General features: G+C 40.7%; 1 protein-coding gene across 1 annotated transcript in view; it reads right to left on the reverse strand.

Annotated features, from left to right (window-relative positions):
• LOC137431588 (villin-1) overlaps nt 1–13,610 on the reverse strand; it is a 90,544-nt gene that overhangs the window by 33,967 nt on the left and 42,967 nt on the right. The window contains exons 8-12 of the mRNA XM_068123068.2: nt 13,175–13,253; nt 12,816–12,914; nt 12,412–12,565; nt 4,781–4,881; nt 713–850 (exon numbers count right to left, since the gene is read on the reverse strand). Coding sequence (XP_067979169.2) covers nt 713–850; nt 4,781–4,881; nt 12,412–12,565; nt 12,816–12,914; nt 13,175–13,253 — 571 coding nt within the window. The remainder of the gene's footprint in view (nt 1–712; nt 851–4,780; nt 4,882–12,411; nt 12,566–12,815; nt 12,915–13,174; nt 13,254–13,610) is intronic.

Below are 13,610 nucleotides of genomic sequence, written 5' to 3' on the forward strand. Positions count from 1 at the left end.
CCAAAAACGATATAAAGCAGGATATCTCAAAAAGTTATTGACGGTTTTGGACGAAACGTCGTGGACCGGTTGTGTGTGAGACAAGGACGAATCGATTCAATTTTGGTGAAGATCTGAATTTGGATTCGGATACGATAATTATTATATTTTTAAGTGATTCGATCTTCACCATTGAGAGATCGGATGAAAAGCGATAAATAACATGATATTAAAAAAAGTTATGGACGAGTTAGGACTAAACTTGGTGGACGAGTTGGTTAGGTGACAAGAACAAGCCGATTCGATTTTGTTTCAGGTTCGAATCTAGATCCAGCCTATCAGTGGGATACAAAACATAAACTGTTCAGCCTGGCGGAGGTATGCGCTCTACCGAGTGCCGTTCTAGTTATAAATGAGATCATATTGTAGTTCAATAGAGTAAAACATTTCTTGCAGTGTTTATGCCTAGCTTATTGAATACCTTGTAATGACAATTATGTGAAACAGCTGAAGAGTTAACATAGGTGCCATTTTGGGATTGGCATATGGCAAAACGAACAATCAATTTAGCCTTTGTTTGTAACTTTGTTTGTAACCAACTTTGCTTGTAGATTGTCTCATTACCGTCCAAAATTAATACCATTGTCATCATCTTTATAAATACATTCATATTTCACACCTTCATCGTTGTATTGTGTTTGAAAATTTTTGCTTATGCTGTTTTTGACATTACCTGCCACATGTAGATGATGTATGCCTGCCTGTGGTTGACAGTGTAAGTGTACAGCACCAAATAGCAGTCTCCACCATAAAACTGGCCAAACTGCTTTTTTGGTACCTCTGCCAGCTCCAAATCTTCCACTCGAAACACCTGCAATGGAACACAGTTTAAGCCATACAGGTTTTCTTCCTCAATTCACATGACATGTTTGATGAATCACATGAACGAACCAAGAAAAGGGGTTTAAACTTCACATCATTTTCATGCAAGTAACGAATGCACAGTGAATTATGCAGTTGTTGTTTTTTAAAAATTTGAACATACTGTTACATGTTGGAGGGTGTACAAAGTAGGGAGAATGTTAAGTTAGCGTATGCTTGTGTAAGTTCGAACATTTTCTGTAAAGAGGGACGTGCGAGACTGAAATTGTCCTGTTATCTTACTATAATTCACCTAATGTCCGTCTGTCTGTTCGAAGGTACCGCAAAAATGGCTCAACTGATCACAACGATATTTTGGGTGGGTATTCCTGGGACCCCTGGAAGTAAAATAGGCTATATTGTTTTTCCAATTTTTCCAAGTTTTCCAATTTTCCAGTTTTTCCAAACACGATGGAATAATATTTACCGATATGAACAGTGATGTGGCTTTTATTGAAATTATACAAATACTGTTTAGATTTTGATGACAATAATAAACCTGCCGCGAATGCTGAAGTGGACAGATGACGGCAATGCGTGGGTTTGATAATATCCCAATACAACCGTCATTCAATCGTAATGTTAAATCGTTAAACGTTAATCGTGTTAATCGTTTTGTTAAAGTATATCAATTGATGATTGGAATTGAGTGAATACAATTACGATTTTGAATTCGTAATTGTATTCACCCAACCGTACGGCACTTCACATCAGGATTTAAATATTTGTTTTCGTCACGAATGTTGTTAAAAGTTTATTTTTTATATTGATGTTATTTAATTAGTGATTGAAGTTATGCTGTTTGGAATGAAAAAAGAGATATCGAGTTAAAGTGAATGACGGAATGCCGTGATGGTTTCTACTTTCTAAATGTGAATTCGCGGATCGCCATATGCAGATTCGCCAGTGAATGGGTATGGAACAAACGTACCCGTTTGTTTGCCAACGGGTACGTTTTTCATGGAAGTCCTTCACGAACTTGCTGTCCATGTCTGACGTGCGAATGAAGGTGCTACAGGAATGTGGAATTTATTGGTTTCATGCTATAGCATCCGCCGTTTCTGTATTGTCTGTTTGCTTCTGGCCTCCCACCTGTGCGTAGCATGGGTACCTCACTAGTTATATATAATGCCATTAGAGGCGGTATAGTTGACATGGAGGTTAAAGAGGGAAATGGAATTCGTACGTGTCCTCCCCTCTCTGTAAAACCAGACAAGTCATGAGGCAAAGTAAGGCGAGGGGTGGATTTAGATGTGTCTGCAGTTCATGCGTGGGCCAATAAACACCCCTCATGGCTCGCACTCTGAGTACAAGACGTCCGGAACAGCACCGGTCATCACAAAGACCCCCAAGGATGTGCTGCCATTTACATGCTGCAAGATGTGGCGTCTTTGGTTTGGATGGCGCCGGTGTAAACCACCTATCGTTTCGGTGACCTCAATGTGGCACTTCATTGGCCGATGTCAGACCATGAGCGAAGACCATTTGAAAGTGTGATGAATGGTTGTGGGGAGGTGATAAAACGCTGCACACGGATGCATTCGCCCTTTCCCTGAAGGGGCAGTCGGGTGTGGTTTCACTCTCTCTTCAGAAGTCCCAGCAGTCATGGTTTATCTCTCTTTGAAGTCACATGACTCTCAGCAGTTGGAGCCAGTAGTAGTAGTAATCAGGCTCAATGTCAGACATGAGATGAGGGCCATCTCTCGATGTATATATTGAGTTTTAATTACAGTCAAACGCCCTTACTTTTATTACAGTCTAACGGAGAGCCTTACTCTCCAAACTCTCTGCCTATGGCATCCAAGGCCAACTCCACACATGGCTTACTGACTTCCTCAACTCTCGTATACGTGCCACTCTCATTATCCTATCCCTGCCAAGGTTGGAGTGCGCTGAGGCAGTGCTCTGGGCCCAGTCCTGTTCCTAATCTTCATCAATGAACTTTCTGACTCTCTCTGGGAAATCCCCTTTTTCTATTTACTGTTGACTCTACCCTCTGCTGTGGCATCCCTCATCCTTCAGACAGGAAGGCTGCAGCCTCTCTTCACATCCTGACAAAATTACAAGCTGGTCAAACACTTGGAATATGTCTTTACATCCAGCCAAATCTCATACTCTCACTTTCTCTCTCTATGAAAGGACCAAAGGCAAACTTTCCAAAGTCAGTGTCTGGCTGGGCATCCTCTGACATACAAAGTCTTTCCTTAGCACAACTGAACTCCTATACACCTACAAGTCCTTCCTTCATCCACAGTTTAATCAAGTACTGGACTCCCCTCTGGGCTGATGCCCCTGCTTCACACATTACTCAACTTGACGCTGTGGAAACTAAGGCCATCAAGATCTCCTTTTTTTTTGTATACTGAATCGAGGCTCGTGAAAGAGCTAACATTTATTTCACAAACAAATCAACCAGACAAACAAAATATATAAAAAGAGGGAGCGGAAGACAAGATGGGGAGAGAAGAAAAAGCACACAAACATAACATTTGAGAGCAGGGAGATGTGTGGGAGGGAGAGGGCTTGGGGGGAGGAGGCATGGGAAGGGGGGGGGGGGGGTGGAAGAAGTATAAAACACAAGGACACCAAGGACTTCCAGGACAGAAGTTGGTATTTCAAAAAAGTGGATTTGGGGTGAAATTAGCGGGGGTAGAAAAGATCAAGGTTTTGGATGGGGGATGATGATAAGATGATCCATAAGAGATGGTGGTGAACAGCTGTTTTAAAGACCTGGAGGGTGGAGTGGGATTGAAGAGAGTGAGGGAGTTTGTTCCAGAGGTGGGAGAAAAGAGGAGTGAAGGTGAGCAGAGAGTCTTGATTTTGGCAGTTTAACCATAAGAGGGTTGCAGGCAGATCTTGTGCGACCTGTAGGAATATTTGGGGGACAGAGCCTGCAATGAAACTGAGTCTATGGGCCTATTTGCATGTAGGTCAGTGGTCTGTCTTTTTCCACCTCCTTTCTGGTCCAGCACCCTCTACTGTGTGCATGCTTTGTCCTCCCCCAGGTTTCTGCAGGGCATCAACCCCTTCCGGTGAAACTACCTAAATCCAGGATCACTGCTCACCTCCACCAATTTGTCCCTGCTTTTTCCCGCTTGTGGAATCAACTTCCACATCTTCTTCAATCTCATCCTTCCCTCCAGGTCTTCAAGATAGCTCACCACCTTCTCAGATAATTCCCAATCCAAAACCATGATCTTTTCTACTCTCGTTAACCTCACCCCAATCCCTTCTCCTTCCAAATTTCCATTTTTCCCTCCTTGGAGTTTCCTTTTGTATCCTTCTTGTCCACTTCATGCACCCTCTCCTGCCTCTCCTGCCCCCCATTCTTCCACACCAACATTGTTTGTCCAAGTCTGCCTCTATCTTTTCCTCAAACTGTTGTTGGTGTTTCCCTCTTCCCAAATACTTGGGCCAAAAACGTTCTCCACCTGATCCCATAAGAAGTTGGGAATAATTGGGGGCATTAAAGTAATAGCAGCAGCAGTAATAGTAGTAGTAAAGTTGAATAAACCAGGTATGTGTGTGTTTTATTTTCCAAATGTAATAAACAGCCTCAATAATTGAATAAAAACTCTGTCATAAATGAACTGGAGAATACAGTTTGTAAATGAACTGGAGCATTTAATGAGTACTCTATGTGTATGATATATCATTTGTGTAAGAATCTTTGTGAATATTTAATGTGTGTGACAATGAATATACACAGTATTTTTAAACAGCACTGAGGCAAGGGTTCAGCACTTAGAATGCCGTGCATTAAATTTAAAGGAAATACATGGAAAAAGACCATACAAAATTGGATTTTGCTATTTTGGATCCTATCGTGTAACTTTAGCAGTTTCTCCATTTGTGATGAAAATTTTTTTTATAAACAAACCTCTACAGTTCCAGAGCCATCATCAACCATTCGCTGCTCTGCAGCCAGCTGAGGTTGAGCATGAAGTGTTGCCACGTCAAACTTCACCTGTTCCACCTTGGCTGTAATTCAAAGGAAACAAGAAAGAGCAATCAGAGATTGCAGACCCTCGCCCGGACCTGTTTTTTGCAGTTTTTCAGGCTTTTGTTTTAGAACAAAAATGGCGGCCAAACCACGTGACCGATGACGGCATCATTTTTTTCTACACCAATTTATCCCTAGATGACGCTCAATAAATTTCATCTTGATCGGATGAAGTTTTGTACTTGTCGAATTATGACGTCATAATGGAGGCACCTATGACATCATCATTAACATATGTTATTCCATATGGAGAGTTATTTACAATGAGCAATGTCGCAATATTTTCAATGTAGTGCTTTCGGAGATATAGAGGTGCAACGTTTTTCGGTTTTTCCAAGATGGCGCCTGTACCACGTGACCTATGATGTCATAATTATCAATAAAAATTCCACAGGTGAAGGTGCACCTATGGTGAAAATTTCCTGTCAATCGGACCAACGGTTGCAGAGAAAATCATATTTATTCTGTGTGGACAAACGACAAACAAACGGACTCAAATGCAATACCCTCTCCTCTGGCGAGGAAAGTGAAAGGAGCTCTGCAGTACAAAGACTGTTTTTGTTACAAAGTAACGACCAATGGAATGAAGTGTACATTAAGAGGTTAACAGGAAGGATGAAAATATTTTATTGTTGACGTTGAACATTGCTGTTATCTAATTGCAGATTTTCATAAGAACCTGATGTCAGAAAGCTGCGAACAAACCAGAGGTGTTGTTAAAAAATGGCATGTTTTGTGTTTTTAGGTGACCGTATATGGGTGTTTCAAAAGTATTGGTACTGTTTAGATTGTGTCTATATTGATCATGATTAATTGTAATTATTATTTATTTTTCAGGTTATGTTCTAGCAAGTTGGGAAATTGTCTGCAGTAAAAAAAACAACGACAAAGTAAAATGGTAGAATGGTACCTTGAGACAAAGTCTGTGATCAAGACTCAGCAGCTTCATCGCAAATATTTCAGCGAGAGACCCACGCAGGAAGAACTGTATTCTTTACAATGTCAAGAAGTTCCAGAAAGAGACACGATTCACAATCTTCAGAAATCAGGGAAAAGACTGGACGTTCAGAAGAGAACATTGAGGGGTGAGACAATTTGTCTCTCAAAGTCCAAGGAGATCTTCTCACCGGCACTCACAACGGCTTGGTCTTTCGCACACTACTATCTTTTGGATCCTGAGACACGACATGAAACTTTATCCATACAAAGTACAGATCAAACACTCTCTCAGAGATATTGACTAGGTAAAGAAGTTTGGCAACAGGGTAATCTCCAGCAATATACAGAGCATATCAGGTCTCCCCATTACCCAGACCTCAACTCACTGGACTTCTTTCTGTGGAGCAGCACGAAGGACAATATTTGCAGTAAAGACAACCCTCATAACATCCAGCAATTATTGAGGAGTATCTAAGATCCATCTCGCTTCTGACATGCTACAGGGTAACACAGAACTTCACTGTCAGAGTGAACGCCTTCCTGGCACGCTGTGGAGGTCACCTCGAACATGGCGTCATGCCATTCCACGCCGTTATATCGTTATAACTCAAAGTGCCCAAAACATCTCCCAAGTCCCTACTTTAGGATGGGTGATTGTTAATTTTTAAGCTCGTGTAACTATTTTTTAAATAAAGCATTGAAATAGTACCAAGACTTTTGAAATATCCTGTATTTATGAAACATACGAGTGCGGTGAAAATTAACATTCCCCTGTCAGGACCATGTGCACATTGATCAAACACACTTACTCGACATCCTGTCAATCCCCCACCGCCTCACAAATATCACATATGTATTGCAAATATTATAACTGACATTGAGAGGTATAAAATGTGGGGAAGGGGGAGCATATCAAATTGGGCAACTGCACCATATATAGAGTCCGAAAGGCATATGCATGAAAAGTTTGTCTCCATTATTTAATATTATACTTCCATATATAGCATCCTTTGTAATTATTAAAGTTTAGACATACATAAAGTATTTTCCTCTGATATCATAGCGGATAATGAGTAGAATTGTACTGGGAATGACATTTTATGAAAGAATCTAATAGAATAACTAGAATCGCAGACATTGGCACGCTAATGCAAGTGTCATCCCTGATTTCCATTCCTCATCAAGAAATATCAAGAGAAATAAATAGCCTCGTGGGGGACTGATGGTTATTTCCCCATGGTTTCTGAGATTTTAAAATAAATTACCTAAATTTGAGGCGAAACCCCCCTTTTCAGCCTCTTCTATTATAGGGGGCAGATCCAGATGGGGAGCACAACCCCATGAGACCTTGCTGTCCTGATGCATTGTACCAAATTTGGTCCATATCGGTTGAGTAGTTTGGGAAGGGATGTTAAATGTTAACGGACATACAGTACGTACGGAAGGATGGTCGAATACCGGGACCCACTCTATGAGGTTATCTTGGAGATAACCGAAAAATAACGGTGCTAAAGTAGTGGGCTAACAGCGCTAAATTCTCTTTCTTATATTATGACAGGTTTTGACCTTTGACCAATGTAAAAGGAAAATTGCCCTCTTGAAAACCTTAATTCAGAACTGAAAAAGTGCATAAAAAGAAATACTACAAAATGCTTGTCAATGCAAATGTTGTTTTTTTGTTTTTTGTTTACACATTCGAGGCTCGTGGAAGAGCTAGTACACTGAATGGATCAGGACATAAAAAAGTACGCAAAACATGCCAAAGAAACAGGAGAGATTCACGCAAAAGGAGCAGTAGAGAGAGAAGGGAAACACCAACTTGACAGAGCTTGAGTAAATATGCAAGGAAGAATGGGAGAAACTCCCCAAATACAGATGTACAAAGCTGATGTAGACATACCCAAAAAGACTCAAAGCTGTAATCGCTGCCAAAGGTGCTTCTACTAAGTATTGACTCAGGGGGTGGAATACTTATGTAAATTAGATATTTCTGTATTTCATTTTCAATTACTTTGTAAAAATTTCTCAAAACAAAATTCCACATTTACATTATGGAGTATTATGTGTAGATCAGTGACAAAAAAAATCCCAATTTAATCCATTTTAAATTCAAGCTGCAACAACAAAATGTGAAAAAGTCAAGGGGTGTGAATACTTTCTGAAGGACCTGTATGTTTAAAATACTATTTAAATGACACATTACACACCAGCCATGGCAGGTTAAAAGTGCCCAGATGAGCAAAAACAAGTTAATGAAAAACGCGCACACAGAGAATGTGCAAAAAGGCCTCGTTCACATTCATACGTCATTTTGAAAGTCACGTATTAGTGAAAATAGGTTATAGATCAGATTAACCTATAAATAGGTCGGCATGACCCCGTTTGCAAAAAATGCACCTTGTATATTCCAAGGTGCAAAATCACCTATACGTGTACACATAAACCTTTGCCACATTAATAAATTACGACAAATAACCAATGCTTTAATAAATTAATGATAAGGTTGTTTTTTTTTTGGGGGGGGGGGGGGGTTTAACTCCAGGCCTCATCTCAATTGGTTTAAATATACATTTTCGGTACACCAATACCTTCATTTAGCGACCAATTTTGCCCTTTGCCTCCTGCATAATCCCAATGACGACTCCAATCCTAAAAACAATTTGCATCCGTACCAGGGCTATTCGATAGCATCTCTGTGCCAACTTTCATCTCCATCATGTTAAGGTGTGCAAATTATCAGTGGGTATGTATGTACATATGTATGAACTTATAGAATTGAATATGGGTCAGGTCATTGGATGGAATACATCTCCTCCCCACCCCCCTTCCTGATAATGGTGGGTAGACAATTGGACATTTTCACATGTATATGTAGAATAGTGGAAGTGGTTTAATCATCAATCCCTGCCTGACGGAGAGGATATTGACATCATATTTTTGCTCCCAGAGGGAGCTAGTTGACTAAAATACAAAGGAATGGCAATGAAAATGCGTTAATTTTTTTTAGTGTTTCACCTTTGACCCATTAAAATCAGAACGAGACCTAAATTGAAAACAAAGTGTTTGTTGGTGTATCCATGGTGTATTGTTGGACTGAGGTCCATTCATTCTAAATTTGAATAGTATTGATCAGAGATGAAGGAATGGCATGCAATTGTGATTGGTGGAAGGAAATAAAAAAATGAAAGAAGATAAGAGAGCAATAAACAGAAAACACAATATATCTCCCTCCTAAGACACAATCATTGGTTAAGCAAAGATTTATTTTTTTTGTTACAGATACATTGCACACACTCACATGCATGACCAACGCAACTGCATATTTTTTGTCCAAATTCCTTTCGAGTTTTCAAAGTTTAGAGCAGGCAAAATATTTTAAAATGGTGGTTCATTTGTCATTCTATCTTAACGAGAACCTGAGTAGAAGCATACTACATTGGACGTACATTTAATTGTAACACTGACTACGATCATGTCATCATCTCTATCATTGAACAAGCTGTTGTTTATTTTTTAGCAAGTAATTTTAACTTGGAAGGATTTCTATAAAGCAGACATCGATAGATTTGCTTATCCCACTGTTTGTGGTGCAATGGCCATTTTAACCTTTTGCTTTGCTTTACCTCTTTCACAGCAGCAGTTTTCAAGGAGTTGCATGCCCAATTGCCCAGTGAGAATCCGATTTTGTGCTAATGTGTTCCTTGCTTTTCTCAAGGCAATATCCACACTTGTGTATTTACAGCAAGATACCACCTTTCGCTGGTGTTGCTATCCCTTATTGCACCCCGGCATATGCCAGAGCATATTCATACTTATCAGCATGTCTTGACATGAGGCAGAGCCATTGGACTTCCTCTCTCACCCTATACATTCAGGTTGTCGACCTCGATCACTTTCCTTCCTTCCAGTGTTACAACGTCTCCCATTTCTGCATTTTGGCCCTCCCCAAGGCCTATCAGGTCGTTGACATATACATACAGTAACCCATTCTTAATTTTTTTAATTGTTTTTTTCCAACTCTAAGCTTTCTAAGCCTGGTGTTGGCTTAGCGGTTAGGGTGCCGGCTTGGGGTCCTCGGATCCTGGGTTTGAATCCCGGTCGATCGCTGAATTAACTCCAGGGGGGTTGACTCAGCCTGTCATCCTTCCGAGGTCGGCAAATTGAGTACCAGTTCACTGGTAATTCCCTGTGTGTCGCAAGAGGCGACTAACAGGGTTGGCGGCAGGAAGGGCATCCGGCCATAAAACATCTCTTCAAAAAGGGGACCAAGGTGCCCGAAAAAGGCCAACCCCTGCTCTGCAGGGAAAAAATGGCCTCTAAAGGTGGTTCAACTCTAAGCTTTCTGTTAATGTTGACTCATGTTGGCCTTCATCCCTTTTCATTTCTCTCGATTGCAGACTCATCTCCCCGAGTCTTCCCAGCGATGCTTTTTCCTCCAATTCCTCAAAATAGCAGCATGTCACCATCTCATACTGTATTCCATACTTAATCACAAGCGTTTTATTTTTTGTTAAATCAGCCCTGCTTTACTCTACCCTCCTCCCCTCCTTCCCATGCCGTTTTCCCTACTCGTATCAATATTGTATGTTTACACCTTCCTTGTCTGGCTGCAAGCTATCTTTCACCCTGTTCCTGATTTGATAACCTCTCACCCTCTATGATCTGGCTCTCGAGCACATATCAAACTCTGGATTAAAACTAGAACTCGGTAGAGAGCGCATACCTCCACCAGAGTGAACAGTTTATGTTTTGTATCCCGCTGATAGGTCATATCTGGATCCAGACCTGGACCAAAATCTAATCGGCTTGTTTTTGTCACTTACCCAACTCATGCACCACGTTTTGACATAATCCGTCCACAACTTTTTGAAATGTCATGTTTAATGTATCGTTTTTGGCCCGATCACTCAATGGTGAAGAATAATGTTTGAAAATTTTTAAATTATCGTATCCGGATCCAGATCTTCACCAAAATCGAATCGATTTATCCTTGTAACGCAACCGACCTGTCCACCAAGTTTCGTCCAAATCCGTCATTAACCTTTTGAGATATTGGTCTATGTATCGGTTTTAGCCCGAACACTCAATGGTGAAGAATCACTTAGAAATTTTCTGATCTGGATGTGGATTTGAATCTTCACCAAAATTGAATAAACTCTTCCTTGTCAGACACCCAATCTTGTCCACCAAGTTTCGTCTGAATCCGTCCAAAACGTTTTGAGATATCATGCTATATATCGTTTTGGCCCTTCATCTCAATGGTGAAGAATTACTTTAAAATTCTCAGATCCTGTACAGATTCGGATCTTCACCAAAATCGAATCATTTCGTCCTTGTTACATACCCAACTTGTCCACCAAATTTAGTCTGAATCTGTTCACAACTTTTTGAGATATCCTGTACACAAGCAAACAAACAACCAGACAGAGACAAACAGACAGAGACAAACATAGCCTCCACCCACCTTAGGTGGCAAAGGTAAAAATGGCTTCCTCGGGGATCTATAATGAAGATCAGTGCCAATTATGTTGCACTCTTTGTTAAAATGCAGAGCCATTCAATAAGAATGGAAAGAAGATTCGGGATGATGCAACATGACGATGAATGCAACATGACGGTGCAATCGCTACACCAATACATGAGCTATGTATGACGTCTATGCGGTGGATTTGTAACCTACATTACATGTTCCTCATTTACAATTCAACGATTGCATGTTCAGTGCGGTTCATTAAAAGTGCATAAAACTCAACCGAAATCACTTCTTAGCTATAATTTTGGAGATAAACACTCTTGCTGGCAACAACAACAACAATGTGAAGGACATTTCAAAGATGCTGCTCATTGAAGGAAAGTATAATCCATAACTACATCCTTGTAGAGCTCTTTTAATCCAATCTCTCCATTCACTTACCATCGGCGTTCCATCCTCAGGAGTAATCGATGACCCCTTATATACTTACATACACTTCCTGTAACCTCTTGTGAATAATCTCTCAAGTAAAACCCTCCACATTAAATGGACGGCAAATTAAAAAAAGCATGTTATTTTGATTTGATGTCAATTATATTTACACTAGCAAAAAGCCTGTCAAGTTTGGCGGGTTAGAACAGTTTCATCGACGGTGCAGCCTCGTGAACGTGCCAAAGTTTGAAAAGCCTCGGCCTTGTGTCAGGTGGGCTTATATCTTCTTTATTTATTCGACATCATACCGATGTAAATGAACACTGGTTTTACTCTGTGTGAGTTGCACATCACGTGCAGCAAATTTCACCTCCCTGTGCCTTGTGTTTATTGTCATTTTAAAAAAACGCTTCCGTACACCGCCCTTGAGGCTCGGTTTACAAGCCACCGTCTACAATTCCAATAGAAGAGACCTGATTACTCTTTTATGGAAAATGTTTTTTGAGTTTGTTTTGTCTTTAAACTGAGACCGTAGTGAACACACATTCGTGTTAAAAAAAAATTGTCCTTTAAAACCTACCCTTATGAAGAGGGACAGACATCTGTACAAACACACAAACTGACAATTTGTTTTATATGGTAAATGACATAATAAATAGCCTACCGACACGGTTGATGCTGTGAGTTTTTCCAAAACCTTCCGTTTGATTCCGGTCTTTCCAATCCGTAAACAGATGCTTGAACATGGCCGATTCAGCTCCATCTACCATTGTCTCCACATTAGTCGTCTGTGGATATCCTTTGGCCTTGATGAAGCCCTAGGGAATCAAATTAATGTGCATCATGTGAGCTGCAACAACAACAATGTGAACCCAATCCCTGCATTCCTTTATCCTTTCCTGAACTCAATGATATTTTGTTCAAAATAATTCAACAATTTAGGCAAGTAATGTGCAATCTTGAGAGTAAAATAATACTTTGCAGCAATAATGCAACAATTACGAGCAGATAAATTCACCTGCACCTGCTTTCCTTTTCCCCAAACGGTATTAATAAGTATTCACTAACCAAGGCCTGTTTCATGGCAGCCTGCTTTTCTTCCTGGGAGGAATGCTTCCCCTTCCAGACAGAGATCTTGATACCACATTGGTCCAGGATGTAGCAGTCCTAGAAAAGAAGGCCACATTTCTCAGTTATGCTTGGCTCAAATGGCAAATGATTACTATCACCGACGTATGCCAGTTTTCCTTCCATTCAAGGCCAAGTTTTTCCTGCTGCCTCCATGAATATTTTATGATTGTTTTATCGGTAGCGAAATGAAAGATGTGTACAGGATTCTGAAGACTGCAGGAATAATATTACAGTGTCAAAGAATATGGGCAGAGAAATCTGTAGGATTCTGGTGTCATGTCAAGCATGCTCCTCACTTTAGAGTTGAGCAGGTCTTGTGTGAGCGGGCGAGTTGCCATCTCTTCCACCATCAGCTTTCCCTCGGTGTCTGAAACCCTGCCAGAAGAGAAATGACATTAAATATACACAAACACTCACACAAACACACCTCTCTCCTCCCCTTCCCACTCTACTGCTTTGCATGAAGGTCAAGGCAGCCGCATCGCAAGGAACACACTGGGCGGTTTTGTCCTACCAGAGGTAGTCAGGGCAGAAATTTGGAAAATGTCCAAGATACCGGGGATAACTCGCCTACTTTTCACTAAAGACACCAAGGGATGTTTAACGTCTCTTGAGTAATGGAAGCGGATAGTTACCCAGCTCAAGCTTACATCCGAGGGACGATGCACCTTGTGAATAGAAGCACCAACCAGAGAGCGTGTTGTGTGGCTGAGAATCAAACCCAGGTTACGT

Source organism: Myxine glutinosa, chromosome 7 (assembly GCF_964187855.1).
Source record: "Myxine glutinosa chromosome 7, kmMyxGlut1.1, whole genome shotgun sequence".
Lineage (NCBI taxonomy): Eukaryota > Metazoa > Chordata > Myxini > Myxiniformes > Myxinidae > Myxine > Myxine glutinosa.